At 40.2% G+C, this 22,423-nt stretch overlaps 3 protein-coding genes across 8 annotated transcripts in view; 1 reads left to right on the forward strand and 2 right to left on the reverse strand.

The window, feature by feature from the left end:
• Nucleotides 1-3,406, forward strand: part of chd1 (chromodomain helicase DNA binding protein 1) — a 31,823-nt gene extending 28,417 nt beyond the window's left edge. For all 5 annotated transcript variants that reach the window (XM_084486875.1, XM_084486876.1, XM_084486877.1 and 2 more), the window contains 4 exons: nt 338-437; nt 672-723; nt 1,100-1,439; nt 1,662-3,406. In XM_084486875.1, coding sequence (XP_084343001.1) covers nt 338-437; nt 672-723; nt 1,100-1,439; nt 1,662-1,974 — 805 coding nt within the window. In that variant the 3' untranslated portion in view covers nt 1,975-3,406. The remainder of the gene's footprint in view (nt 1-337; nt 438-671; nt 724-1,099; nt 1,440-1,661) is intronic.
• A 2,519-nt stretch (nt 3,407-5,925) lies between these two features.
• Nucleotides 5,926-8,463, reverse strand: reep5 (receptor accessory protein 5). The gene is made up of 5 exons (XM_084486496.1): nt 8,199-8,463; nt 7,848-7,941; nt 7,196-7,334; nt 6,650-6,818; nt 5,926-6,234 (listed from the first exon to the last, which is right to left on the reverse strand). The coding sequence occupies exons 1-5, from the start codon at nt 8,314-8,316 to the stop codon at nt 6,185-6,187; spliced, it is 570 nt and encodes a 189-aa protein (XP_084342622.1). The 5' UTR covers nt 8,317-8,463; the 3' UTR covers nt 5,926-6,184.
• A 547-nt stretch (nt 8,464-9,010) lies between these two features.
• Nucleotides 9,011-21,980, reverse strand: syk (spleen tyrosine kinase). Of its 2 annotated transcripts, XM_084486881.1 has the most exons (16): nt 20,294-20,416; nt 20,115-20,164; nt 19,741-19,786; nt 19,073-19,505; nt 18,549-18,709; nt 17,097-17,232; nt 15,420-15,501; nt 14,965-14,993; nt 14,196-14,270; nt 13,776-13,857; nt 13,420-13,579; nt 11,812-12,024; nt 11,080-11,269; nt 10,521-10,661; nt 10,253-10,365; nt 9,011-9,941 (listed from the first exon to the last, which is right to left on the reverse strand). In XM_084486881.1, the coding sequence occupies exons 4-16, from the start codon at nt 19,472-19,474 to the stop codon at nt 9,869-9,871; spliced, it is 1,857 nt and encodes a 618-aa protein (XP_084343007.1). In that variant the 5' UTR covers nt 19,475-19,505; nt 19,741-19,786; nt 20,115-20,164; nt 20,294-20,416; the 3' UTR covers nt 9,011-9,868. The 2 variants fall into 2 exon arrangements, with proteins under 2 accessions (XP_084343007.1, XP_084343006.1); XM_084486880.1 differs by lacking the exons at nt 20,115-20,164; nt 20,294-20,416 and adding an exon at nt 21,743-21,980.
• Between the last annotated feature and the right edge of the window lie 443 nt (nt 21,981-22,423).

Below are 22,423 nucleotides of genomic sequence, written 5' to 3' on the forward strand. Positions count from 1 at the left end.
AGTTTTCTGTAGCTCTCTGCAGCAGGCGAACAAATACAAAAATATAAATATATGTTAAATTTGTTTCCGATTATTAATTTTTCTGCATCGAGACGGAATCGTTCTAGAGAAAATCACGATGCATCGAAGAATCTATTATTTTTCCCACCCCTATTGATAATTTACAGTTTAACTAGATCGTAAAATCAGTTTGTTTTTGTAACCCAAGAAATTGCATGATGGTGTTGTGTTCCTGACTTTGTTGTTTGCAAATTTGTACAGCCTATTGCCACCTACAAGTTTGCATCATGCAAACCTGTCACAACGTGTTAACTAATGCTATTCTTTTCTTCAACAGAAACTTGTGGATATTTGTCTCAAAATTCACTGAATTTGATGCAAGGAAATTGCATAAACTATACAAACATGCAATCAAGAAAAGGCAAGAAAATGCCCAGGTATGTGAAACGGGTCACGCAATCAGTCAAATTGAATAAATTCCTTTTGACAATAAACAGTTTACAAGTATTATAATGCTGTATAATAGCACGGTATGATAACAGTGGATGTATTTTTCTTAAAACCGAATACCCTGGCAGTGTTATCCCCACACTACACAACACAGCAATGAAATCCCATCAGTGAATGGTTCCCCTCTTCTCACACAACCCCTCTCTTCTGTTCCCCGACAGGCTGCGGACCAGAACGCGAGCGGCGTCAACCCCTATGGCTTCAAACATTCAGGTATTCCCTCGTTCCTCCTACTACTACATCACACTCTGTGTTTTTTTCTGTGTTTTTTTTTCTTTATCATCTTTTTGGGATTGGTATACAACAATCAACATCTGTACACAGAATGTCCGTATATCCCTTCCCTCCACCAACATAAACACATGCATACATACATGCATGTGCATATACAACACACACACTCAGTATATACACAGAAAATTAAAGCAAAAGAACAATCCTAACAAAACTATTTGTAATAGTGAAAAAAAACAATAAAAAGACAACAAAAAAAAGGACTCAAATAATTCGAAACAACATATTGAGCAGCACGCGGGCGATGGCTCAGTGACTGTTGGTGCGCTAACGGCCGGGTGTCCTCGGTCCACAGATGTGGAGCGGCTGAAGGACGGCGGGCAGCAGGACGACAGCAGCCGGGACAGCTACAGCTCGGAGCGCCACCAGCCGGCCGGCCGCTATGAGCGCAGCAGCAGCCGGGAGCGCCACGCCACCGACTCCCACCGCAAGAGCTCCGCCGGCGCCGGGGAGTCCCGCAAGAGGCCCTACTCCTCCTTCAGCAATGGCAAGGACCACCGCGACCGGGACCCCTACCGGCCCGACAGCAGGGACCGGGAACGAGACCGCGACCGGGACCGCGACAGGGACAGAGATCGGGACAGAGACAGAGACAGAGACAGAGACCGGGACCGGGACAGAGACCGTCAGGACAGGTGAGGGGATGCGATGTGTAACCCTGGATTTAGTCAGCTGCCAAATGCAGTTTGTTTTATTGTTTATAATTGCTCATAGGGCAGTAGCCTAATATGAATACCATTAAGGTAACTAAAAGCTCCCAAGTAGTGAATTTGAACTCAATGTGGGCTACTACTGGTAGACTGTGGAACTCAAGGTATGCTTGGTTCACACACTATTCCCCCCCCCCCCCCCGACAGATACTACAGCGACACTAAGCACAGGAAGACGGAGGATCAGCGCTCCAGCCGGGAGCACCCCCACTCGGACCACCGGCAGGGCTCGGACTACCACAAGTCGTCGTCGTCGTCCTGGGACGCGTACCGGTACCACTCGGACTGGCAGACAGACCGGCAGACGGACCACCGGCCGTCGGCCAGCGGCCCTCGCTCGCCCCGGGACCAGCGCTCCCCCTATGACTCTCGCTCGCCGCTTGGCCACCGCTCGCCCTTTGAGTACTCCTCGGACCACAAAAGCACGCCGGAGCAGGTGTGGAGCAGCCGGAAAACATAGTGGAAGCTGCCTACCCTCCTCCCCCCCCCCCCCCCCCACACACCCCACCCCGGACCCCCTAGCCGGGTTTACAGCTCCCCTCACACTGGGCTGGTCTAGCAGCAGCAGCCGTAGCCTCCATTGACTCACAAACCCATCCAATGCCTTATGGGACCGGTGGAAGACAACGTGTGTGTGTGTGTGTGTGTGTGTGTGTGTGTGTGTGTGTGTGTGTGTGTGTGTGTGTGTGTGTGTGTGTGTGTGTGTGTGTGTGTGTGTGTGTGTGTGTGTGTGTGTGTGTGTGTGTGTGTGTGTGTGTGTGTGTGTGTGTGTGTGTGTGGCTCTCCACTCACTCGATGCTGTGCTACCTTTATTACAGAGACTTGCGGGGCGGGGGAGTGGACAAGGCAGCAGATATAGATGCATATTTTTGTATTTAAAAGACTTTGAAGCTGAGCTGTAATGGAGGTGTTGCAGCAGGCGGCCAAGGTTATTTTGTTTTTTTGTTATTTTTATAAAGTTGGACATTTCTTTTTTTTTACCCTGAAAATGGACGTGATGACCTTGGGTGCTGCCTCACATTCTCTGGCCCTTGACACTGGATTCTGCATTTGACTGTTATTTTTCTTTTACCCCCCCCTTGTGGTTTTTTTTAGTTCCATTTTAATCAAACAACAAATGACTATACAAAGTAAATGATTATGTTTATCAGAGTGATTTACGGATCATGTGTGGAGTTGACAAAATTTATTTTTGGTCTGAAGTTGCTTGGGCTCAAGCTGTCCTGTACCTCATTTACTGTAGTTTTCATTCATTTTTAGTTCTCTATTTTCCTATCTTACGTGAAGTATTTAATTACTAGTACGGAATTTTTGATCATCATGTGACTTCCATGAATAATCCACTTGTAAATTATTGTTTATAATGAATCAAATGGTCTTTTTCCTCTCAGGCTTTTGGATTTGTTATTGTAATTCAACCTTTATCCATCGACTCAGGCTTTGTTGTCAGTATATCAGTGAGTTTTTGTAGTTACTGTAATGATATTCAGAATGTACCTTTCTGGGAATGGGAAATTATTCCGTTGGTATAGTTCTTTAGCTTTAGTCCTTTTGATTTACTAGTATCCGGTTCTTGTTATGTTGTGTGTCTACATCAATAAAATGGAAAGAACTGACTTTTTACTAAATCAGTCTGAAGAAACTTGTCTTTTAAAAAGAAGACCATGCTAAATCTTTTTTTTCTTTTACAATTTTTTTATTTTCTATGTAGTCATCATCAATCTTCTATGCAGCCAAGTGTATTTCTGGTAAACAGCTCAATTAAGTAAAGTTGCTGTTACAGTTCACACTGTTGTAAATAAATTTGCTCTATATTTCAAATGAATTTACACTGAAAATGCATGAATTTTTAAGATAATTCACTTATATAGTTGTTTATAAAGCCATTAAACTCAAACACTGTACTCGCTTGTAATTTGGAGTCTGTATTGTCTTATTGTTGATTGACAAAGTGTTATGTTTCATAATATATTAACAATATTTTTCCCATCCCACAGCTGCCCGGTACGAAGCTACAGTTTGATTATTAACGGCCAGTCAACATGGGTTTTCTTCATGCAGTTTGCATGGCTCTGCCATGGGGTGCTTGGGTCACACAACCGCTTAATTTTTCAATATTTTTTATTAGAGTATTTTTATTACAACTTATTAAGTACACAAGAGTAAAATTCTTAGGCATGGTCTTGGTCTGCTGAGGTTTAAGCGTGGGGTGGTGATAAAGTAGATGCATGCCCTAGGACTCAGGAGTCAGCACACAGGTAGGGCTCGACCATTGTGTCTACTCTGCTCAGGCAAGCGTCTCCAACGGGCAGAGGAGCATGACAGACCGACTGCTGAGAACTGGGAAAGTGTTGGCTGAGGGAAGAATCCAAATTTGGCACAAGTAACAGGAGTGCATGGAGCCATCTTGTTCGAAGTCCACTACATGCTGATGGTGGTACTGTGAGATACCGGGAATGTATTCCTAGCGTGCGTTAGGGCCTTACGTCACTAAATACTTGCATGAGGATATGACATGGATTCAAATATCATTGCATCTCTGCATGGTCCCTTGATGTCAAACCCGTTTGGTATCTTTGGTATCAGGAGGAAAAGTCTGTTCACTGTAGGACAATGCTCTGCAATTTGAATTCGATGCAAATGCTAAATTCAAACGTCTGCTTGGGTCGACGCGTCCATGCTTGTTTTATATCCATTGTTATTGTTGGCCAGCTTACTTACAAACCGGTCAAAAAATATGCAACACGCTGTTGGACCTCATAAACTTCAATTTGTGATATATTTTATGAGCAGTGTTTTCATTTGCATAAGTAGCCTACATAATCACACTGTGGTTTATTCATCGCTATTTAGCTGCAGGGATGATCAACGCTTTCAAATATAACATTTTATTTCGTGCTCGGCGGTGACACCTTTGGCGATAAACGGTATTTATCCCCATAGAACCCGACGGTGTCGTCAGTCACTGACACCCAGTTCGTAACCTAAGTAATACTGCAAGTTCAAGGGCTTTCATCCGTGAGCCAAAGCCTCAATCACCATTCTGTAACCTCATTCGGTGATAGTGACATAACAGACATTTATTTACGTGAAAATCTTCAACAAAATAAACAAGGTAAATAACAACATATATAGCCTAAGTGACAATATATGAACACATTAAAATAAAGGGCACACTGCAAAAACAATTGCACTTGCTTTCAAATTGCAACTACTACTCACCCACTTAAAGGTATATTTATCACGAGCTGGAGCCACCCTTGGCACGTTTTCCCTCCATGGGGAATAACACGACTCGACTCAACAACAAACACAGCCTACGATACAACTGCTGAACAGAGAGGCAATTGTCAGACGAGGGCCAAGAAAAAAGCAATGTGAAGCGTTGTAGATGTTTCCTAGAAACTCATAAAGCAGATGAATGTGGAGCCAAGACCGCAAAACCCCTGCACTAACCAGAAATCGTGCACACATATGCAAAAATAAAGCTAGTAGAAACAGAAACAAGAGAGACAAAAGTCTGAACATATAAACCAGTTAGACCAGTGTATGAGCCTCCACATTAATTGATCCGTTTTTTCATTCCATTGATCCCCAAAGAGTCAAGACGGTAAATACAAAAGCCAGTGTTCACGCAGATCGGATCTGAAACCGATTAACAAAGGATTATATGCACATGCACGGATTAATTTGCACAACTGTGTTTAGAAGCAGGATGCAATACTAGTATGGTAAACACGGAGAGAAAAAGAGACACAGAAAGTCATGTTTTTAATTAAAGAGACCAGTCAATGAGATTAAGTCAGATATCAACATCCATCACATAGCGAGGGCTACGGTTAAAGGAACGTTCCTATTGGTCCACACAGCACACTTGAGGACTAACATGAGAATGTATGAACTTTGATAAGAGATGTTAAACGAGATATAAAAGGAAAAACAGTGGATCAGAGATTGAGACCAGTTTGTGAGGAACTGGGAACATGTACAACATCTTTTCCCCCATATGACTTCTGAAGAAATTCAAATCAAACATCACAGAAAACATAACAACGACCAGACAATGGTGGGAGTGTATCAGAACCACTGAGTATAAACAAGTAAACAACACTGAGCCAGATCTCTAGAATGCAATGACCACCATAAGTGATACATAGCAAGCATCGCAAGAGTGCCCTGCAACCGAAAAGATCAAACAGACTGGGCTAATTGCATATGGTGCTATTCACTGAACTCTGCATAAAGAGGCTATTCTCAGAACTTGAAGCTCTATGTTGGAAATGTGTGAGACGATATACATATACAATATATGTTTGTCCTTTATCGGATAAACAAAAAAAATGCAAACGTATTCAAAGATAAAGGACTAAAAATAAAGGGAGAAAAAAAAGTGCAAGTCATAGAAAGAAGCTTAAGTCAGAAAGGTTTTTATTGACATTCACGAAGCAGGTTCTGACAGCAGATTACTCTTTGGCCTTCAAATGAGTCATACCCAATAGTCTTGTTAAAAACCTTACTAAATATTTGAATATCTTGACCATTAGTGTAGCTTTATGAAATATGGCCAAAGTTACATTCCAGTATAATTTAAACAATTCCAAGGCAACATATATCTTGTTGTAACACAGTTCATCTCTTCAGACTCCACTGTGAACATAGGAACTCCATTTCTAGGAAGCCTTCTTCTCTTCAAAGATGAGGTTTGCTGTGGCTTTTTTGGCTGTGAGACAGATCGCAGATATGACAGTCAATGCAGGTTTCCGCCTCCGAGATCACATGCACAGGGAACATGACTGCCTCTTTCATAACTTATAATTGCCCTCAATCAATAGCCCAACTATTAAACTTTTGCTAGTATAATTCTGGTCAGGGAGAGTCATCCATACCAAACTCAATCCAAAAAATGTAACTGGCCATTCAAATTACTCTATGGTCGCTTTGGATGAAAAGTGTCTGCTAAATGCCCGAAATGTTAAACTATTACGTAATATAATATTCCTATCACATTAACAAGTGAGTTTAAAAGAGAAGCAGAAGAAGATAAACCATTAAGTCATTGATTATCTAAATCTGAAAAGGTAAGCAGAGAGCTCCAATGCTAAGACATCTGCACAATAACGCCATCAGCTACTTACCCTCATCCTTAAATTTGTCTGCAGCGTCAGTCGCCCTGTCCTGGATGTTCTTCATGGCGTCGTCGATCCTGGATTCATTCTTCAGGAAGAAAGGCCTGATAATGCGAGTGTAGATCAGCACGGATCCATTGGAGGGAGTGGGGGCCATGCACCAAACCAAGAACGCACACTAGGGAGGGGGGAGACTCAGTTTAGATACAATTTACATTCATTCTTATTCCATTTAATTATAGGAGATAGAAATGGATAGCATCCAGTTAAGTTATGGTATACAGGCAGTGGTGCATGGGTTGCTATCATTGTTTTGAATTGTTGTGGTTATTAGCGGTTTAGCCAAAAGTACTATTTGACACTATTTGTCTTTTCTCAAACACAGTGTCCAAAACGTCGGCAACAACACCTCTCAAATCTGGTGATGACAACTAAACACTCAACAACATGGTGATGACGTTTGTCAGTGCGGTGTGTGTGCACCATCCAAATAAGTACACAGTACAAAACAACGTAAAGACAGATGCTCAGTACAACTGTAAGCACAACCATTACCTTTCCCATATAGTAGAATGGAAACCAGGAGAGGAAAATATCACCAAAGAACTCGGCCACACTGAAGACCCCGTAAACCACCCAGTAAGTCAGCCATTTAGTATCATCCTCCTTTGTTGCACTTTCAATGGCCTTGATCCTGAAATTAAAGAGAAGTCATAAATAGAGGAAGAGAGTGTTAGATGAAATATAGAAACGTCCACGTCCATGTGATATCCTCCGAATGATAAGGTGTGGTCCTTTTCTAGGAAGGCATCCTTACGACAGTAGCCTAGTTTTCATCTTGAACAGAGCAATGGGCCCGTCTACTTTAACCTAACAACAGCACTAGTAGGCGAGGCGTATAGCCTACACATCTGGTGTATCAAATTACGTTTTATTCAAGACGTGTTTGCGGTAGACAACGTTCAGATACTGCAATAAAAGAAAAATACAGTTATGAGGAATGCCGTTGTTTTATACCAGGAAGTCCGATCAATACAGCTATGAGGATTAAGGTTCAAATATTTTAAGCATCATTCAAGAGTTTTCAGTAGAGCACAATGTGCGTGTCTGTGTGTGCGTGTGAACTGAGGGCGGTGTGATGGAAGAAGATGTTGAAATTAAGGGATGAACTGGGCCTGCTTGATGCAACAACACATAGCATACTTACGATATGTAGGCTGGATAAGCAAACCCGATGAGATTGCACAAGAGCGAGGCACCGTACCCGATGACCAAGTAAATCGCGACGACTGCGACGATTCCTGGAACACATGATGGCAGATCGTCAAGTCATTGGGCCACTGTTATACGTAGCCTTACAGTAGCCTCTATATAATCCTTCATAAATAACCCATCTGTATTTTTTTAAGACCGTTCATTATATCATGACAACTGCTGTTTCCTGTCGGATTCGCTCTCTTCCGTGTGACGAAGCATGTCTTTCGCCCATACGCCGCGGGCCTATACTTTCTTCCCCCTTGTTTTTTTTCCACATTTCATATCGTTTTTGTACACTCACCGAGCGCGATGTAGACTCTGCTGACTCCGGTTCTTTGTTCGATCTTGGCCAAAACATCCGTCATTAAATTCTTCTCGTTGAGAAATTTCTCGAAGCGTTGTTTTATGCCCGCTGCCATGGCTGCGTTCCCCTCAATAACAGCTAATAGATGAATCCGTGTGCGGCGGCGGCGACCATGAGACTGCTCCGTTGAGCTCAGCTGGCACCATGGGTCTCTCACACAGAGATGTACGTCACGTAGCCGTGTGCCCGCAGACACACCCTTAATAACAGGCTACGTAGAAATATGGTCCACCTCCTCATGAGTTACACCAACACGTACAACATTTCTGATCCACGCGACGCGACTTCTTACTTTGAAACGTGTCGATCGGGGATACAGCAAAACATGATCACGTTGTTACAACCAGCACAGGGTGGGATTGGAGTGATTCACCGTTATGGAGAATTTGCGATTTTGAATTTTGGAATTGTGAAGTGTTTGATATGACAGCAAATTTCAAATGATGAAGTAATTTTGTAGGAACATAATTGGCTACACATAAGTTCGATGGTAGGAGATATCAAACATATTATTTAATTTGTAATATATATATATATATATATATATATATATATATATATATATATATATATATATATTATTAGACATCGCTGTAAATATTAAACATAGACCTAAGGCAAAACGTGGAGTGCATGTGTAAACCTATGTTTCATGTCTAGCAATAATGAATGACTGCATTACTAGAAAGGGGCGGGGCCACAGGGCTGAGTAAATAAAGCCCATTCAAGGTGGGGTAGGCAATTTATTTTAAAAGCATTTTTTTCATATTTGATAAAATATTCTTATGACATTAATCGCTAAATCAAATGCTGTGACAAAAGAATATACAAAAATCCTGTATCTGTGGCAGAGCTGTTATAAATCTGGCCATCGCTACCTGCGAGACTCTGCAGGTGCACTCATTGCCCAAGGCTAGGCAGACCTATTGCTAAAGCTAGCGAGCTAATCATACGTTTTGGTAGGGTACTGGCTCATGACAGAGGCTGGAGGGAGGGGGTAGGACCTTTTCTGTTGGATACTTTCAAAATGTATCCTGCTTTGGCTAGCTTCTCCAAATGGCCTACCCTACCTTTAGGCAGAATAGTTTATTAACTATAGATATACATACATGGCATACACATTTCCGTCCTAATTACTGGTTATATTACAATTTCAAGTACTCTCCTATGGCCATCTTTGCCTGTGGGCTAAACTTCAAACACACATAAAAGGCACATGCTTAATTCTTCTTTAATTTAGTTAGTTTGAAAGGAAGCATTAGTTAATAAGATCTCCTTTACATATATTTGTCTCATAGTTGAAACATTGAGATTCATGCTTTAATATCAACGTACCAACTATGGGACAAAGATAGATGTAGCCTAGTTCATACAAAGTTCATCCAAAGTGTTGTAATCCAACATAATATTAGCATTTCTGAATGCATCAAATGACCCATAACAAATCAATCAAACATGGTTTCCCTGTAAAACTACATATAAAAGGTAAGAGCATATATACAGACGAGCATTTGGAATTTATTTTATAGGGGGTTACTAACAGTTCCTCTTCTGCAATGCATGGTCCTTTTTTTATTTGTGGAACAGTAGAGGATGATATGAAACCATCACTGGGAAATGTCATAGTAGAAATCTCTTAGTCTTGGCTCAACCACTGCAAATCCAGGCCTTTCCTCGAACCTTTAGAAAAAGAACAACATACATATTACGCAAACAATTAGTGGGGCCATGAGCTTCTTTCAATATGTTTCAGTGAAACATCACTAAAAATCACTATCACTTATTTAAAACAGCCTTTAACAGTTAACCCCACACTTCTCTGTCCCTAATTTCTTCTTCAGTTTGTATTCTTTGAAATTAATTAATGTGACCTTTATTTACATTTTGTTTGGTGTTCTACTGTATTTTGGCTTTTACATCATGTAAAAGGAGAAGCAATATATAAATACAATCACTGTTTTCATGAAAATATGTAATAGCAGATTTCTTACTTGAATGTCCAGCACTTCTTCATGAGGTCATACATCTCGTCAGGACAGTTGGCCGGAGGCTCCATGCGCCTGCCGCTATCGATCATCTGCATGACTTCATTCCCTTTCATCCCCTGTGCATAACGTCCATTAGTCGCATGCCCATTAATAGCAGTTTCCCACAATGCAGCAGCACACCTTTCACTGGTGTTGCCGCAATACTACTATGTAATGAAAGGGCTCCCGATCAGGGAGTTAGTTTAGATGCTCAATGGAGACCGGTGTTTACCTTGTAGGGTTTTTGCCCGAGTGAGAATGCCTCCCACATCAAGACCCCGAAACTCCATACGTCACTTTTTGAAGAAAATTTCAAGTAGTTCATACATTCCGGTGCGTACCACTTTACAGGCCACTTCCCGTGACCTTTAGACTGAAGGAGAAACACAGAACACAATTAGGGGAACAAAATCTTCAGAATAATTGCACACGAAAAGCCGCCAGTGATCTTCGCAAACGCAATTAATAGAAACTGACGCAGTCTCGGTCAAGATCAGTATTTTCAGTTATCCCAACCGCTTTTCAGCAGTACATTCTTTTTCAACTTCTTTTTCATTATAACATTTGACATTTTTGACATATTTCCCAGGGAGCCGATTGCATCTTGCGATTGCGTTTTTTGAAAATTGGTTAATGTATATTCGTGGTCGGACACACTCTACTGCCTCCTTGTGTACACATTAACGTACACGTTAAGAACTAGAACTATAAGCAGAACTTTGTATCAGGCTTGAGTGTGTGAGCCAAAGCCGAAGCCAGAAATCACCATCTTACAACAATAGAGTAATCACCTTATAGTAATTTTCCTCCTCGGTCAGAGCTTTGGACAAGCCAAAATCACTGATCTTTGCATAGTGCTGTGTGACCAGCAGCACGTTCCTGGCTGCCAGATCCCTGTGGACAAAGTTGTTCTCCTCCAGGTACTTCATGCCCATGGACACCTGGTGCACCAGCTCAGTGATGTTCTTCACGCTTAAGTATCTGTAGGTGACAAGTTCACAGTCCCACCTTTGTTATTTTCATCATAATTTCTACTACTAATGCGTGTAGACATACCTTCTGTATTTTCTTTGTTGAATTTAAGCTTTTAATCTCCCTCTCGCCCACTTTATTACTCAAGGAGTAATAAAGTACCATCTATCTTATCTTATCTTACATCAGGTCCAGGCTGTGTTTGTGGATGTCTTTCAAGTTCAATTAACTTCTGCCTGCCCTAGGTATTAAAGCTGACATATTATACCACCTGGTGTGACCGGTAGACTGATCTATCCAGCACACAGTTTACCAGCCTACCCAGTGGACTGTAGCAAACGTTACTCATCTATCCGTCATACATCTAGGTGGACATGCCCACTTCAGAAGAGGCAGGTTTTCAAAACGGCTTGTAACAGCTAATCACACTCACACCTGGTGGCATAATATGTCACCTTTAAACTGTGGTGAAAGGATGAGGTACAAACACACATTCAAATCTATACTTGAATCAAAACGTGTACGAAAGGGACGAAGGGAGGAAAACACACCTGTTCTTCTGGAGGAACTTGTTGAGCGGGCCCAGGTCAGCCAGCTCCATGACCAGCATGAGGTTCTCAGACTCGCAGATGCCGATCATGCGGACGATGTAGGGGTTGTCCAGCTGCTGCATGAGGTTGGCCTCCCGCAGCATCTCCTCGCGCATCGCCACGTTGTTGTCATCGCTGTTCTTCAGGATCTTCACCGCAACCTGCTTCTCCGCCCTGGAGTGGTGGAGCAGGGAGTCAGGTGATGGAAAGGGATGATGCGTTGTTGTGCGTTCGACATGCATGTATCCCAGGTTGGCAGGTTGGAGTTTTGCTTGTACAATGGGAGCTTTCCTGACTCTCTCCATTGCGTGACAACAGGCCGTGGGCTGTTTATGAGATTTGAACTGGGCCGGTTTTACCAGGAGAAAGGAAAGACTAGAAGTAGTGTCTACTTTTTAAGCTAAATGTTCTAAGGAAGAATCGGCCCAACAAATTGATTCTAGGGCTGTACGGTATGGACTAAAATTTATATCACAGTATGATTTGAGGCATAGACGGTACGGTATTATATCACGGTATGTTAATTTTATATTCTAATTTCGATATAAATGCTTCTGAAGGGGTAAAATACTGGTTAGGCAGCTATTTTTGTATTATTAGAAAATATTTCACATAGTAGGCCTACAGAAGTATTTTAAGAACATTTATTGAGCAAAACTGCAATAGAAAAAAAAAATGCTAAATCATTTTTTTAAAGTAACTTCCAGTATGGATAGTATGGATTTCTTTCTCCACTTGGTCGCGGACCTTGCCGTATAGTTTTGGCATCTCAATTTGGCTAAAGTGTGTGCGGGCAGATAACGAGTACCTGGGATCGAGTGTTTTGATCATCTCTTTAAAGCCCTTTCTATCGACATTTTGAAAGGGAATGTCCTTACACAGGTAAACAGTGACGGCGTTTGTTATGTCGTTCCACCGCTGGCTTTATTTGTCGTAAGGACAGGCTTTGGAAAATGCCTGTGGAAGCGATGTCTGAGATGCAGAGACAGCTTCATGCTACCAGCATCTGTCTTGTACGGTGAATGAGAGCTTGTGAAGGGACTATTGCGCAAGCTGTGTGCCTGCGTGCTTGCACAATAGCATACTGCCTGAGAAGGCAGTATCGCTGTCAAATCGGTCCCTGGGAAAAGTAATGTTGCGCCGAATTGAAAAAAGGAACTACGTTTCATTACCATATTTTCAGTAGTTTCGCGTAACTTTACTTTTCACATGAAAAATAAGTTACGTTACTGTATTTACGTTACTTACGGTCATACCGGTCTCACGGTATGGTCAAAATCCATACTGTAGCGCAAATTCACACTGGTGTACTTTCTATACAGTTTATACCGTACACCCCTAATTGATTCTGATCAATGATATTGGTAACAGAGGCTTTAGTGAAGCCAGGAGAATATTGAATGTTTCTTTACATTTGATATTTGATAATTGTTTACTATTGTATTTGTGTTTTTGAATATGAAATTGCTATATAAATCTGTGTGTGTGTGTGTGTGTGTGTGTGTGTGTGAGAGAGTGTGCGTGCCTGCATGTATGTGAGTGAGAGGGAGAGCGATGGTGACCACACACTTCTTCATCTTGTAGGTGCCCTTCAGGACGGTGCCAAAGTTGCCCGAGCCCAGCTCTCCGTCCTCCAGGAAGAGGTGGTCCCGCTGCACCACCGAGCTCCTCAGCTCATCGGGGTCCGCGTAGGGGCTCTCGTACACCTCCGTGTCCATGGGCATGGCCTCTGGGCCCACACACACACAGGGGGTGGGGATATCAGCAGCCGATAAGTCCTTCAGTTGCCAAGCTCAATTATACTACTATAATATAATAGTAATAATAACAATTATTATTATTATCTTTATTATTATATATAAACAATTGAGGTTTAAAATCTTTTACTTGAAGTCTTTAAGAAAGGAGTAAGTCACACTGTTTACCTTTGGTCGATGCATAATGAGGTATGTTAGGTTCATAAGGATTCAGATTGTCTGTTGTGTTGTTGCGCGATCCTCCCCAAACCTGTCAGTGTGTCAAAGATATTGATATAAAGATACAGAAATAGCACAAACAAAGTGGCAACAGATCATTGAATAAATTTTTCCTTGAATCTTTACATTTTGTGACATTATCAATTCAAAACGATGACCTTAAAGTAAACTGATGGAAGAGATTATTAAATTTAACAGTAATCCACAACTTCTGCCTGACCATCTCATACAGTATTTACTGATACAAATAGTCCTTTATTTAGCATAAATACAAGAAGAGCCAAGAAAGTCTGCATGTGGAATTAGTTTAAAGAGAAACACTTTGTGATGTTTGTGCACATTTGTAAAACAACAGTTGTGTTGACGCACCTTTTTCCGTCCAGGTATGGGTACAGAGTAATGTTTGAGTCTGGAGAAAAATCCACTGGCTCCACTTGCCCCTCCCTGAGGAGCAGATGTTCACAGAAGATCAGGTTAACCTCGGCTGTTATGATACAGGTCGTAGTTACCAAGAGAAGTCATCGGGTATTAGAAAACCAATGTTTGCATCATTTGAACAACAAACGGTCACTCAAATGTATGTGCTAATATTCAGCAGTTTACATAACCAATCATTTCTACATCTTCCTGAGAGCATTAATCAACCCATTAATCCTCCTCTATTACAAGTGTTGTAGCTTTGTTCATTATATAAAAAACATACATTTATTTGAGAACTTGGTTTGATTTGATATTCACTCAATTTTGGGATAAATCGACAGGGATAACACCTGACACCAAAGAGATTCCACTTCTACCAGGATAAGGCCGGGGACAATGTGTTCATTGTTTACAACTTCAGGAGGAGCAGCTCCAGATGTGCAGGTGCCCCTCCCACTACCACTTCCTGTCAGGCTCTCGGCCCGCCCCCACCACCATTGGTGAGACAACATGTCACACACTGGCCCCCCTCGGGGGACAGTCGTGCTTTCCCCCCCGACACTAGTCTCTCTGCTTCTTACTTCCTCTATCAACACTTATACCTACGGTTTCCTGACCGCTATGGCTAAGGCATTTCTTTACTCACACAGTGGCTTAGTTTGCCCCATTTTCAAACACACACATAATCCATTGTGTACATTGCGTTGTGTTTACTTACAGGATGATCTTGTGGTGGAGGCGGTCCTCCTATTATAAATGTAAAGATATTTTTGTAATAGATTATATTTTTGTATATATATATATTATATATGCATTATACATACATATATTATACATTTACGTTTTACATTTAGGGCATTTAGCAGATGCTTTTATCCAAAGCGACTTACAATAAGTACATTTGTCAGAAGAAAGAGAAACAAAAATATATCGCTGTCGGTACAGCAAAGATATTTATAGAAACAAGTGCCAAGCACTTACAATTGCTAGGTTAAACCATTCCCATATACAACAAAGATATATTATAATATTTGTGTATATTGTGTATATTTGTGTAGGTTACTGTAAGGTAGAACGGGTATTAATGTAGGTAAAATCCTTTGTCCATGTGTCTTGGACAGAAGGTACTAAGATAAAGTGTATATTTTTATATATATCCCCATGTGTATTTACCAAAGTCGCCATCCCCTCGTGAACAGGGCTGGGTCAGGACACACAGCAGGCCATCTGGTTTGTATGAATAGTGCTCCACCAGCTGTGGACAGAGCTCATATCAGTGAGAGCATTATGCATTGTCGGAGCTTGATCATTATCATCTATTGTTATTGTTTTATTATTGAAATATGTCAAATTTAAATTTGACCTTTTTAATAAGAAAAATAATAATAAAGAATTAAGAGCTGTGGCTTGGTAAACATTCCCTTGGCCACTGTTTCCAATGTCAAGTTTAAAAGCACCATTGCTGACAATTTATTGTAGTACTAGTCTATATAGTCTATATATATATATATTATATCTATATAATCATATCTTTGGGAAAAAAATAGGTAACATTAAGAAATTAACATTAGGAAGTCTTAATAGAAAGCCTAATTGCTAACACATATACTGCTATTAAGCTACTAACCCTCTAATCACAAGACCTCAAAATATGAATTGTGTTTAACAGGTAAAATACCTTATCAGAAAATCCTTTCCGAATTTGAAAAAATTTGTCAGATGGATACCACCACACTAGGGACTATTCAGAGCCATTTTTTGTTGATGCTGATGTGAAATATATTTTTTTACATACTTTTTTTTGCTGAATCTTAAAGTGTACATATGCGACAAAAAAAAAGTGTTACAAACAGGAAAAAAAGGACACAGTGTCAACACTTCAAACTTGAAGAGGAACCTAAATATTTAAAGTAGTTACTGGTAAACCACAGTTGATTGCAGAAGGGGAGGGTTTGTTCCTTTCGTTTTAAATTATTTGTATTATATGGCCGACAACAAGGGATGGATAACAAACATAAATTCTGAGAATCGATTCTGAATGATTCTGAGTTCAACTGTTGAGTTGAGTTCAACTGTGGAAAGAAGAAACTTTTCATTTTTATTTTTTTATTGAGGGTATTTATTTTGGTGGTTGCAGGCCTGTATTAAGCCCTTCCAATCATTTCATTCGGCCCCTATGATCGGTGGAGTCTTCCACAAGGCTATTGCTATTTGCCTACGCTTGAGAGCTAATCATGTTTTGGGGGAGTGGCTGTGGAGGGTGACCTGAAGGGGGGTTTGGGACTTTTTCTGTTGAATAATTTAAAAATCTAGCTAATTCTATCCGGTTTCTCCAAATTGCTTATCCTAAGATTAAAAGCCTATCTATACCCAATCTGTGTTTGATTCCTTTGTTCAGATTATTTAACCAGGGTTGAAAAAAACATGGTATTTTTGTGTGTGAGTTTCAGTTTCATTTGAAATTGATTCCATAAATTCCATACCATTGAATCAGAGAAGGAATCAACTCCAAGCAGCCATTTTTATAAATCACCCAAGATGGCTGCTGCTGATGTGGCACACTGATGTGGTTTTACTGCTATGATTGGTTGCAGGTCTGTCCAATTGTGTCCAAAGGCGGCTAAATCCAGCATTTGGCATGCTTTAGTTGACAGTGGAAATCTAATACCCCAGCTGAAGCACAAGTTCCAGTACATAATGCTATATGACAGTATATGACAGTGGAAAAGCAACAAATAGCCAATGTGGGAATCCACATCTGACAGTGCATCTTGGCATGATTGGATCAAGGCGCGAGTGTTGGCGTGAGTTGGGGTGGTGTGTGCAATCCCCCGAACGTTGCATGCCTACCTGCCACAGTGTGTCAAATTTCCGGCCTTCTGGTATGGAGAGCTTGCCAGAAAAGTCTTTGTCGATGCGATAGTGCATGGCCTGTCCTTCATGTAACAGGCACAGGGCGTAGGAACTGGCATCCTTCTGACGGATTCTACACGAGGAAAAGGAGAAAGACTTCTGTGGATATATATATATATATATATATATATATATATATATACACACTATACACACAGACTATACACACCTAGAGGGTAGACGGTATATGGTGGGGCGAATGCTGTCTACACATGGGAGTGCAGATATACAGTCTGTATAGGCTCTGTAAACATATATCTATAGTATATTTTGAATTTCTAGCAATATATTTTATATAGTGTTATATTTATATATATATATTTTAATAAATGATATGATAATTTTGACAAAATCCCCTTTTCTAATATATATATATATATATATATATATATATATATATATATATATATATATATATATATAATCATATAATTTACAAAATAAATATATATAAATATAACACTATATAAAATCTAGATCTAAAAATGCACAATATACTATAGACACATGTATACAGAGCCTATACGGACTGTATATCTTCTCTCCCATGTGTAGACAGCATTGGCCCCACCATATACTGTCTACCCGCTGGCTAGTTCCTCTGCCTCTGGCTAGTTCAGGAAGTCACAGCGGAAACCACAGCGCGCTCCTCCGTCTGCTCATCTGAGACCACTCTTGTACGTCTCAGCCTACAGTTCGTTTACTAGAAGTGAAGAATACTCGCGCCATCTGATAAAACACGGCTGAATGAAAAGGCAATGATTCTATGTGAGGAAGATCGGAAGAAAGGTTTAACTTGTAGTAGTGTTTGTAGTTCAACGTTTATCATTATGTTACACAGGAAGACATTCGGTCACTTTTCATACTGTTAGCATGTGTTGTATTTTTGCCAGTGTAAAATTAAAAAAAAGTGATTATTTTGGGGTAATTTGTTAGAAAGATCAGCTATAAGTGAGTGAAATGTTCTACTGATCTCTCGCTCTACACCTCCTGAATCCTACCTACAGCATATTTAAAGGGGGCATATTATACCACCAGGTGTGAGTGTGATTAGCCGTTACAAGCCATTTTGAAAATCTGCCTCTTCTGACATCACAAGTGGGCATGTCCACCTAGGTGTGTGCAGGATAGATCAGTCTACCAGCCTCCCCAGTGGACTCGATGAGCAAATGTCGCTCATCTATCCGTCACGCATCTAGGTGGACACGCCCACTCGTGATGTCAGAAGAGGCACATTTTCAAAACAGCTCGTAACAGCTAATCACACTCACACCTGGTGGCATAATATGTCACCTTTAAATACTTGGATGCACCTCACATCCAGTACATTGAGTAACACCGTGGTCGACCAATGAGGGCAGGTGGACGCTGAAATGCACAGAAACCTACAGGAATCGTCCATTGACACGGGGTCCGTTCTGCAGCCGGGGCTCCGAGTCCTCCCGGGTGATCTTGCCGTGGAACCAGGGCATCTTCTCATGGGCCGTGGTGGCGATGAGCTTCTCCAGCTGCGGCCTCTGGCTGATGATGGCTTGTTCCAGTTCTGTCTCCTGTGAAACAAATACGTGGACATAACATCATTGTTATAAAGAAGCCATGCTAAGATTATTCATGTTTACCTATACAGATTAGTTTACCGAACACACACATACACACACACACACACACACACACACACATACACATACACAAACACATACACATACACATACATACACACACACACACACATACACATACTGTATATACATATAACAAATCAACAAAAGAAAAAACACATGAAACACAACACATGAATGAAAATTTGTACTTTCACCATCAATACATTTCTCCCTCAAGAGCCGATCATCTATGAGCGCAAACATTCAAAGTATCATCCCGTGTCAGTGGTGAGAAGCTCCCGATGGACCCACCGAAAGGTTCCACGTCTGCCTGATGTACTCGCGGATGAGCTTCTCCTTCAGGTCCTCAATGGGGCCCACCTTGGGCTGCATGTTCTTGGGCCGGTTGCAGGGCTTCTTCAGCAGGCACACCAGGCCGTCCGTCTCCTGGGAGTGGTAGTCGATGACGTCCACGGGGCCGCGGTGGCTCTTGCCCCCGATGATGGCATACGTGTCACCGGCCTCCTGCTCGATGGTGTAGTGGTAGCACTTGTGCATGTGGGACACGGAGAGCGCAAAGCCCCCCAGGTAGTTGCGGCTCTGCCTCAGCAGGTAGGCGCCGTTGGACATGCCGCCCTGACGCAGGTAGTCCTCCGCCTCCTCCCGGGTGATGTTGCCGTAGAAGAAGGGCAGGGCGCTCACGTTGTCGGCCATTTTGGTGATGGACGTAGTCCTTGAGGCCCTCCTGTACCGTGAATGGATAAATATGTTGTCATCTAAACTAAATAACAGATACATCTAATGACGCTATCTATTTGACCAACCTGACAACGAGCAATGAAGGGAATAGTAGCAATGTCTACAGAACAGCATGTTGACAAGCTATGGACTGATTACCGTGAATAAGGATACAAAATCTATTTTCCCTTACGAAAACAAACGTAAAGATCGACATGATATAATCAAAATTCTTACTGTACCTTTTAGCTGTTTTCAATGGACTCCACTCGATAAATTGCCTTTGACCTATCAAGTGGAATAAAAATAGGAAATGTCATTTCAAGTTAACATCCAGCGATATGATTCTGTGAATCAAGGGACAGCACAAGCTCCCAGACATTGTGGAATACATGGTTGGCTCAAAGGTTTACATAGGGTTTATGTTATTGGAAGACCACACGCTAGACTAGTTTCAAAACACACTATGAAATTATGATTTATATTTCTTCCCTGGCCCACATTTACTTTTGTGTAAAGACACTTCCATTGTTTGTGAATTTCTACATGCTATTTTTATTAAGCAAGGGAGACATTCCGGTGTATTAATATTCATATTTATTGTCATTGGATTTACCTTCAATCAATATGTATTAGCTTCCTTTGTCCACCAAAGGGGCATCAGTGCTATTAATTACCAAACAGTGTTAAAAACAGAATCAAAATCCTGAATCTACATTCACCCTTTCTCTTTCTGAGGGACAGTAATTCATAATGTATCATTTAATCATTTGGTTCAAAATAAACTCCTAATACCTGTTAGTGTATCTCCCAGTAGAGATGAACGTTTAGGGTTGATAGGGACATGGAGCAATGACTTCATCATTAGTTAACACTTAGTAACATAAGCCACAACCGTGTTCTCATAGCTAGATGAAAAGAAAACAAAAACAACCTAGTCTAGACATTTTTGTTTGCTTCATGAATCAGCAACACAGCAAAACAACAACGGTAGTGACAACAACTAGTGGTTTCCACTCACTAGCCTGCCCTGATGCTACTCCTCTGTGCTTTCACTGTACCTTATTGATATGAATTCTGAAACGAAATATGGTAAACAAAACAATAAAACAATATCAGGGATTATGATATTTCAGCATCTACCACAACAGGAAAGCCATGGAATTACTTAACTATTTATATCATTTAGACACTGGCAACTCAAACTTATCACCTAAGACCACAACTCAAAATGTACGTTTCGACGATATTCTTACTACTGTAGCACTTACACAATTAACTTTGTTATGAAAATTACATAATAACTATGTATAGCACATAAGTAATAGCACTTTAGAATATGGGCTTTAGATGTATCCTAGTATAATATGCCTTAATTGAATGTAACCTTGTATAAGATACCTTAATTGAGTGTAACTGAGTATTATATATACCTTAATTGGAATACTTCCTTTGCCTTTTACTATTTCTATACATTTAATAACTGCAACTTGAAATGCATATTGAATAAGTATTCTATATTCAAGCACAATCCATATCGCACAATATTATATTAGATCATCATATAAATCAGCAAATAAAACAAATTAACAAAATTCTATGTTCTATGAGATAAGATAATAAAATAATGGAATTTATGTGGTAATTTCAGTTGGCTATATTGAAGTCTATATTTAATTAGCATATTTGTGTAGCCCTGAAACGAACAAATTATAGTACATATATTATTTTTCAAAGCATCATTTTGTGCAATTTCTAGAGGATACATTAGCGTTCATCTAGAAGTAAACATATTTTAGGAAGTGTTAAGCGAGCTCCATTGAAGAAGAGAGTAAGATGTAACACCATATACAATATCTATTTTGTGTCCTATAAAGTTAGAAAAAAAAAGTTAGGAACATATCTTAAAGTTTCAACCATTTTGGGCCAAAAGTTAATTATTATTAAATCTGAATGAGTGCAGATATAAAACAAATATGATGGTGATTTCAAATGTTTAAAAACATAGAAGTCCCCCTGAAAAGCAAGCAGTGGCCAATGCAAAATCCTTGTTAGAAAAGCTTTCATTAGTAAAGGTTTGAATTGATGAATTCTAAATTAATGTCATAAAATTTATATCTGCCACATTTTAAATAACTTCCCTTATTTTTGTTGCAGTTATTCATACACTTTAAATGCACTGTAGTAAACGTAAACTAAACAGACTTAGATTAGATAACTACAATCCAACAATGCTTCACTTACTATGTACTTTCTTGTCAGACACTGGTACTCCTTTGTAGTGCACTTTCAGTCCTTAACTGTTGCACTTAACTGTCATCCACCAGAACAGGATGTGAATAGGTCACTTTGCATTCTGTTGCATAACAAATAGCCTCTACTGAATATGTATTTAAAGATCTGAATTCTTCAAATGTGACCAACATTTCCAGGTTCTGAAAAAACGACTAATACTGTAATTCAGCTATGCAGTTTATAAAGTGCTGTGGAATGGTTTTAAGGGGGATTGTTTTAATGCTTCCTTATTTTAAGCTACTTCCTTCATCCATTTTGTCTGTACTTCCTCTTTTATCTGCAACGATGACCACCAAAAGTTTGCTGTTCTGAGAAAATGTTTTGAACAACAAAAAAGGGTTTGTTTCGGTTCTGTCTTGACTTTCATTGGTTATTAACATTGCTAATGATTGTTTACAGCAAAATAACTAACATTTGATTGATTATTTACATAAATGTATGATGTTAATATGTATCAACAATTGTATTATGAGAAAGAGCTATGTTTTATATACAATTATTTTATAAATAATATTTCTGAAAAATAACATTTCAATTGATTAAAATAGTTACATCTGTTTTATTTGTTGTTTATTATTGACACCTTTCTTCTAATAACCTATATGTCCAAGTTAATCATGGCATACACTC

This window comes from Micromesistius poutassou (assembly GCF_964030765.1).
Source record: "Micromesistius poutassou genome assembly, chromosome: 22".
NCBI classification, from domain to species: domain Eukaryota; kingdom Metazoa; phylum Chordata; class Actinopteri; order Gadiformes; family Gadidae; genus Micromesistius; species Micromesistius poutassou.